This window comes from Periplaneta americana, chromosome 16 (genome assembly GCF_040183065.1).
Source record: "Periplaneta americana isolate PAMFEO1 chromosome 16, P.americana_PAMFEO1_priV1, whole genome shotgun sequence".
Taxonomy (NCBI): Eukaryota; Metazoa; Arthropoda; class Insecta; order Blattodea; family Blattidae; genus Periplaneta; species Periplaneta americana.
The window spans coordinates 189,962,882-189,971,674 of NC_091132.1; the positions used below are offsets into that span (position 1 = coordinate 189,962,882).

Sequence of the window (8,793 nt, forward strand, 5' to 3'; positions counted from 1 at the left end):
TTCACGCAGAGTCTGTCGAATTGCATATTGTCGACGGATACGGTTATGTTTTCTACAATGCAATAAAATACGTTCGACTGTAAGTGGTACACGGCACATATCACACTCCGGCTGAGGCTCGCCACGTAGCAGATGGCCATGTGTCAGATGACAGTGGCCAATCCTCAACCTGGTGAGTAAAACTTCTTCGTGTCGTGACGAATTACAAACTCGAACAGTATTCTTTATATTTCGTAATTTGTTTCCCTCTTGTGCAGACCATTCTCCTTGCCATTGCCACCATATTGTATATTTCAAGTAGTTTTGAATATCTTGCCACCTCTCACGCGAATACACCTGAGAACCATTCGTAGAACCCAAGAGGAGTATCTACTCCTCTTGATAGAACCTTCCGCTGCTTCTTTATCAGGAATACCAACATGACCCGCAATCCACACTACCCCAATTTCAGGATCGGAAGTAAGCAGAGAGTGGAACAGCTCCTGGGTTCTCAATAGAAGCGGATCATCAGAATTCAAAGACTGCAGGGACTGAATGGCGCTTAAAGAGTAGAAGCAGATCCACTACTATAAATCCTATTACTATTACTAATACCAAAACTAACACTAATGCTGCTACTACTGCTACTACCATTAGGCTTCTACTACTACTGCTACTACTACTGCTACCATTAGACTACTACTACTACTACTACTACTATCATTACTGGTAATACTATTACTATTCCTACAACTGCTACTACCATTACCAGTACTACTATTACTATTCCTACAACTGCTACTACCATTACCAGTACTACTATTACTATTCCTACAACTGCTACTACCATTACCAGTACTACTATTACTATTCCTCTGCTATTACCATTGCTTGTACTAATATTACTATTCCTACTAAAACTGCTGCTATCATTACTGGTACTACTACAGTAAAACCTGTTCAAGACGGAAGTGACATGGTCCCGATTTTTTTTCCGTTATGGACAGTTTTCCGTATTATTCAGGTGTGAAGTTAAAATGCAATATTTTATCATTTGTATAACTGAAAAAGAAAATGGCATGCCGCAAACTGCAAGAAGTACAAAACATTTCGTTTAACACTACTGACATTAAATCAGCTTTCTGTCGCTTATTCCAGTGTGGCATCATATTGAAGAAAAATCTCATTTTCTGCTTAATGTTATCGTAACTCACTCATTAAACACTATTAGATCACACTAAATTTAATATCTAACGCTATACTGTAATAGTGTACTGTATATCACTGCACATTATATAATTTATTGGTCTACGAGCCATCCATTAGAAGCCTTGAATTCTACTTATTTTATTTTATTTTATTTATTTATTTATTTATTTTTTTTGGCAGTTCAAGGGTTTGTTTTGCAGAATAGCTATAGAAATTGGCACGGTCTTTGAAAAGGCATGAAAAACTCACTCTCACAACCGCTCATTTATTTCCACATAACCAGCGGTTTTCTGTTTCCTTTTTATGATACCATTAATGTTCGCAAGCCACTCACTCATGAGACTGTCTTTATTTTTCACTCACTCATGAGATGGTCTTTATTTTTCAAAGGGTTACACCTGAATTTTCCACAACCGAAATTCTACCCACGCACTCTCTCAATTTTGCAAAGAAAACTTGTTTTTATCTTAGTGACCTACATATTTCGTACATTTCTTGAAATTACACACTGCTTCAAAATGTAGTTTACATTATAATAGTGTATCCAAAATATTATTTCCGTTTTGGACAGTATCAGATAGTTTGTTTCCGCGTTGGACAGTTTCCGTTTTATTCAGGACAAATTATACATAATACATATAAATTTCGTCAGGACCAATAAATTGTTCCGAAACAGACAGGATTCCGGATTATTCAGGTTCCGATTTGAACAGGTTTCACTGTATTACTATTCGTACCAGAACTGCAACTACCGCTACTGGAACTACTATTATTATTTCTACTACAGTTTCTACTTCCATTACTGGTATTATTATTGTTCCTCTGTTACTACCATTACTGGTACTACCATTCTTTTCCTATTAAAACTGCTACTACAATAATTACTGGCTATACTATCACTATTCCTACTACTACTGCCACTACCATTACTGGTACTAACTGCTATTACTATTCCCACTACTACTTGTCACTAATGAAGATATCGTATGCACAGTGATGCACTCTAGATTCATCAGCTTGTACAGAATTAAGTCAGGATAGATTTACACAACAGATTTATTCATTTGTTTACTTACATGTAAGGTAGGCCTATATGCTACATTTGTCCACGTTACAATATAAAATTGCCCTCTTGCTTACTAGCGTCATTCTCTTACTGCACTGCCAACCAGTCTGCCACTTCATCGATGTCCAGTTCCCTCGCCAATTCCAAGGGTGTCCTGTTCTGATCGTCTCTGGCCGCCATGTTGGCTCCTAGTGCTACAAGGGCTTGGACCGCTGGGAGGGATTTCCACCGCCCTGCTGCCCAATGGAGTGGCGTTTGTTTGTGTTTTTCCACGGCTTCCAAGTCAGCGCCGCGCTCCACCAGAAGTCTGGCCATGGCCTCTACGTTTTCTGAGAAACCGACCACGTGAAGTGGGGTGTGCCCATTACTTCCTGCCTTTACCATAAGCTGTGCACCAGCGTCGATTAATAGACGCGCCACTCCGACATGACCTTCACGAGCTGCCCAATGCAGCGGAGTGTCCCCGACAGAATTCTGCATAGAAGCATTTGTGCCCACCAACAGCAGGACTTTGACAGCTGTCTCATTTCCCTCCTTAGCTGCATCTATCAGTTTCTCTTCCTTGGCTTCCTGACTGAGTGTGGCAAATTCCTGGAACAGACAGTTCACAGAAGAAAGAACAAAGTTCTCCTTGTGTCCCTAACATCCTCTGAAATATGAAAGCAACACCATGGATGAATATATAATAGGATGCGAAACTTACTGAGTTTCCCGTAACACATACTAGAGGCGCTGTTGTAGAAATTGATCTTGCTGCCACCTGTTGGGGGGTGGGGCGTTATTACATCTAGTAACGCACCAAGTAGCGAAAAGAGTAACTAATTACTCCATGCATTTAGCAGCGCACCTGGTGACGAAAATGTTAAACTGTGCAGAAAGTATTCCCTCCCTCCCACCCTCATCGATATTCAAAACTAACCCAATTTAAAATAAAACATTTACATTTTTATTCCTCACAGCATCTTCTACTGAAAATTATTACCGGAGCTAACAGGAAGATAAAAGAGACGATCTATTTTACACTACCCAATTAAAATATAACCAGACAGAGACAAAAAATAAAGCAAAAGGTTAGATAATTGGGATTGTATTCTTTGGATATTTATTGTAAAGCGCAATGGAAAAATCTGCAAGAACTGCTTAGATAGTTCAATTTATTATATTACTATTACTTTACAATACATTCAACAACACTATTTTACAACGTCCATAAACATCACTGTTTAACATACACTGCTTATACACACGTAGTATCACTTTATGTTCACTTATTAGCAAGTTTCTGTCTGCCATCTTGTCTCTTCGAGCAATATCTCGAACGGATAAATAGAGAACTCTGGGTAATGTACCCAACACGTAGTTCTAATGTTCACCACCTACGACGTTGGGCGCTGATCATCTTATTTGAGCCCCCCGCCGCCAGATGGTGCTGACCGCAGTTTCGCATCCTATTATATATTTATCCATGGCAATACATTCAACACTATCTGTTTCTCTCCGCTTTTGAGAGCGTTTCCACTCTTATGTTCAGTAACCACACACATTTTCAAATACTACAATGTTATGGTTTCCAAATACGGAACTATATTTTCCTGTGTCGTGTGAGCGTTTAGACTGAGAGTCAATCACGGGTATGACAGCTATGTGCTTGTGTGTACATTAGGATTTTTCTTACAGTGCAATGAGTGCTGGGTAGCCGTGATAGCTAGGTGGTCGCTGGATCTTGAACATGAGCATCGTATCGCTCGGCGCCGGAACTGTTTTCAACGCAGAAGGGAACACACGGATTCCGTTGAGAGACTCGCGCACTGGGGGACTGTATGGATTGTACTTCCTATGCTCTACCGCAGTGAATCTAATTTAAACACCTGCAACATCATATTGCTGTGTGTTGTGTGGAAACTTACATAACATTTGTAAGACGTAGTTACGTCATTTATATGGAATTCTCCTTACCGGTTGTAAGTTAGTGGGGTTTAAAAAGGGCGCGTCAGCTACTCTGGTTATTTGCGCCCTTATCTAAAACTCTTTAGAAACAAAAACATAGACAATACAATAGGCTAAATTCTAACACGAAAATTAAACACGTTGATTCAATGGAGATCTTACTCGTGTTAATTATGTAAGCATGTGCGGCTTACAGCTGTTTCGGTGCTATTCGACACCATCCTCAGAACCTACTAGATCTCGACGTTATCTCAACTTCGCTGCCTGTTGTGTGGGTGCGTTCGTGTGATGAAGAGTTGTGTCAAATAATGTGTGTTCTGAAATTGATCTGTGTGTTGAGAATTTGATTGGGGTGTGTTTTAGTGTGTCTGTATATTTCATATTGTTCTAGTATGTTGAGTTTTTGGTTCTTGGGTTGTACGTGTAGGATTTCCATGTCTGTATTTATGTTATTGTATGTGTGGTTAGCATTAGGTATGTGTTCGGCATATGTAGATGTATTGTGTCCTCTGGTTATTGCTTTAATGTATTTTTTGTATCGAGTTTGGAATGATCTGCCTGTCTGTCCAATGTAGAAACTGTCACAACTATTGCAAGTGAGTTTGTATACGCCTGTGTGGTTGTATTTATTTGTTTGTGTTGTTTGTGTGTTGAGATGTCTTTGTAGTGTGTTTTCTGTTCTGTATGCTGTGTTGTATTTCTGTTTTCTGATTGAGGATGCGATCTTGTGTGTGTTTTTATTTTCGTATGTTAGTGTGATGTTTTTCTTGTGTTCTTGTGTTTGTGTTGTTTTTGTGTGTTTTTGTGTTTGTTGAGTTTTTGTTTTGTCTTCCTTATGATGTTGTCTATTATGTTTGGGTTGTAACCATTTTCTTGTGCTGTAAGCCGCACATGCTTACATGATTATCACGAGTAAGATCGCCATTTAATCAATTATTTATATTCAAGTGTTAAAAGTAGTGTACGAAAGATTCAACATGGATTATTAAAACACGATGTCACTGTAAAACGAGGTACAGTGAAAGCTCTTAAGTTCGACAGAAAACAAGTTCGACATCCTATAGTTCGACTGCTTACGTAAGAGAGTTAGAAATGCCCCTATACGGGCACTAAGAAATGGGTTTGCCATTTGAATGGGAATTGGTTCTGTGTCTTGCAGTGATACTTTTGTTAAAGGAAACCAGAATATTTTATTGAATAGGACATCCATACGTAATCACTAATTTTAAATTAATGACCTCTTCTTCTATTTGAGAATTGTGCCGCTTGTGACACGGAACTGTCGAAAGCCACTGTGGTACTAGAAGCGCATACATAAGTCTCGGGGCGGGCAGGGAATGCAAGTATAGTACTGTATTCGTTGATGGATAACCAATAAGAATTTGTATTCATTTCACCTGCCATACCACTACCCTTATTGGACTGAACTTTTCAATTCTGTTCAGTCGAATTTAGGAGAGTCCACTGTACACAAATGCAGTATCTTACGAAATTATAAAACTGAGTAGTTCTCAGGCCCTAGGTAATATTTATAAAGAAACAATAAAATAATAAAACAAATACCACCAGAGATAAATTATCTGGCGCATCTCAAAACAATAAAATTTTATAAAATATCCAGATGTAAATGTCCGAAATATCAAATATGTTTACAATATATACCATAAAACAACAAATGTAACCTCCGGATGTAAAGAGTTCGGAGAATATGTAAAACGGATCAATAAAAAATTAAATCACTATGTCAAGTCCTGTATTCGACAGAAATCTCAGACTGCATTTGCACAATTATAATCATTTCCAAGAGCCCCACGTAGAGTCGGCCGAATTGCATATTCTCGACAGTCACGGTCATATTTCCTACAACAAAATGAAATATATTCGACGGTAAGCGATACACAACATATATCACACTCCGGCTGAGGCTCGCCACGTAGGAGATAGCCAGTCTTACCGGTTGTTTCTACATATTGCGGACTTCAGTTCATTGTTCGACACCATTTTTTGTTTTTGTATCATATTACAGTATTAACTTGCATCTAGCGCATAACCCATCAGAAGCTTCCACTTTAAGTAGTTAGAATTTCACTCGCCAGGTGGCAGTGATGTCATAGTTTTCGTATTAATAGAATCTTTTGATGCTAGATGGCAGCAACACTGAAGCCAAAAATTGAGGCTACCGTGTTAAAATCCTTTGTTAATTTATTATTTTATTAAGCCTTTCAGAGGATAATTTACAAAGAGGATTATATACATTAAATAGAATATTAAAAGATTTTGGGATGGAAATTTCAGCACAAAAATCAAAAGTAATGGCATTTTTAGGACAAGACCCAGTCAGAAGTAAGATAATACACAATAACCAATGCCTCGAACAAGTACAAAATTTCAATTATCTGGGTTGTGAAATATCTTATCAAAATGAAAAAGATGTGAACAAGAAAATTACCAAATTTACACAAATTCTAGGAATAATAAACAATACATTAAAAGCTAAATTAGTACAAAATTCTACAAGAATAAAAATATATAATACACTAGCATTACCCTCCCTTTTGTACGGAAGCGAGATCTGGACATTAAAGAAAAAAGACATGAACAGAATCGAAGCAACGGAAATTAATTTTTTCAGGACAGCAGGATATACTCTTTTAGACCGAAAAAGGAATGAAGAAATTTTAGAACAATTAGAAGTAGAGTCAGTAGAAGAAAAAATCAGCAGATACAAATTCAATTGGCTAGATCATGTAAGAAGAATGGAAAATTCAAGAATCCCAAAAATTATGATGCAGTATAAACCTAGAGGACATCGTCGACCAGGAAGACCTTTTAGAAGACTGCAGATGGGGCCGAAACAGGTCTACAGAGGCCTAATTCGTGAATGATGATGATGATGATGATGATGATGATGATGATTAAGCCTTGCTGCTTTACATTCTATTCCCTAAGGAACATTCAGTAAATATGCTAAAGGTTAAATAATTGACAAAAATTAATTTACAAGCTGTGCGACAGGGAGTGTGATTATTATTATTATTGTACTAATCAAAATCAAGTAATTGCAAACAAAATGAAAAACCATACTTCTGATGACAAAATGTATCTTAATTTCCTGAAATATTATGACTTAATGTAATAAACCATTTTATGAAGCCAAACACTGATCTGAACATGTCGATTCCTCAACATATTCTCACATACTTCAAAACAAAATCTCATCTACGGTACCTCCGGCAGACAAAAATCAGAAGAATTCCACACAAGGCAGTAATACCACGCGGAAAAGTTATGTTTCCAATAACTATACAATGCAATATGGTCTCATAGCAACACTTCATTAGAGAGAAACAATATATCAAGATATAAATCTCATAAATTAGATTCTGCTTGTGTAAAAATAGGACCTCATTGTGTAAAATTTATCCTTCAACAATTTGATGAATTCTGGAAAGAAACACCTAATGAACAATTTTCTAAAAAAGAAAAATACAACAATTAAGGTATATAATTAGTCGCCCTAATCTTTATCTCCTGGCTTAGTTGCCTCATAGGTGGTGCCTTGTTTATGTACTGCCTGATAATAGATGTACATATCAGCCAGAACCTCAATCAGAGGATACATATAAAGTGTAAGCCTATAATTTTAAACGTTTTATTTGTTGAGCATTTGGATATTATATCTTTTATTTCCGCCATTTTAACCGATTTTCCTTAACAAATACATCACTACGTTGCGGATAACGCAGTGGCCAGTCATAAATACATTGTATCGCGAATAATTTTGTAATTTCAGAACATGTATGATAAGACTTTCTTGTGTTAAATATTTCTCAACACACAACTCAATTTCAGAACACACACTCTTTGACTCTACATTACACCACACGAACACATCCTCACAGGAAATAAAACAAGAGGCACCAAGACCAACAACGACCAGTTCTGAGGATGGCCCATAAGTAGGTCGGAACATGTAAACAAGGTACGTTAGAATTTAACACAAGAAAGTCTTATCATACGTATTCCGAAGTGATGCAGTGTTAAAAGTTGTGTAATCAAGATGTATAATTTTGTTGCTCGAATATCGAAGAGCAAAATGTATATTATTTTAAATAACAAAAGTTCCTCATAACCAAATATTTATTTCCGTATTGCACAACTTCTCGTTGCACAACCGGACAAACTTTTGCTAAGATGATGTTTACTAAAGAACTTAAATCTCCTTCAGACTTTTTTGCCTCTGCCAATAACAGAAGTACAAACAGAGTCAATTGGCCCACCATCAGGGTAAACTTGAAGTTAGTTTCAGGGTACGTGAAAAGGAATCCCAGAGACTGCAGGGTGAAGCAAAACGGGTAAAGGCTACAATTTTATTTTGGAGGTTGTAGGAAGTCGCAACTATTAACTTTATATCAGTTAAGTGGCAGTAAAAACATAATAGAAGGTTACACGGGAAAAACGAACAAGGTCTCAATTCTGTTAAGGGTGAGGTCGTTATCTAATTCACTGTATTTCTACTAACTTTAGTGTTATTTTTACCAAAAGTGGTAAAGGAGAATTAAAACCACGGATACACTCATCATTTCCTTCAT

The 8,793-nt window shown here is 37.2% G+C and overlaps 1 protein-coding gene across 1 annotated transcript in view; it reads right to left on the bottom strand.

Annotated features, from left to right (window-relative positions):
- Positions 1-2,225: 2,225 nt before the first annotated feature.
- Positions 2,226-8,793, bottom strand: part of LOC138692275 (receptor-interacting serine/threonine-protein kinase 4-like) — a gene marked incomplete at its 5' end in the record, with an annotated part of 13,277 nt that continues 6,709 nt past the window's right edge. Inside the window, 1 exon segment of the mRNA XM_069815449.1 lies at positions 2,226-2,845. Within this exon segment, the coding sequence (XP_069671550.1) occupies positions 2,342-2,845 (504 nt within the window).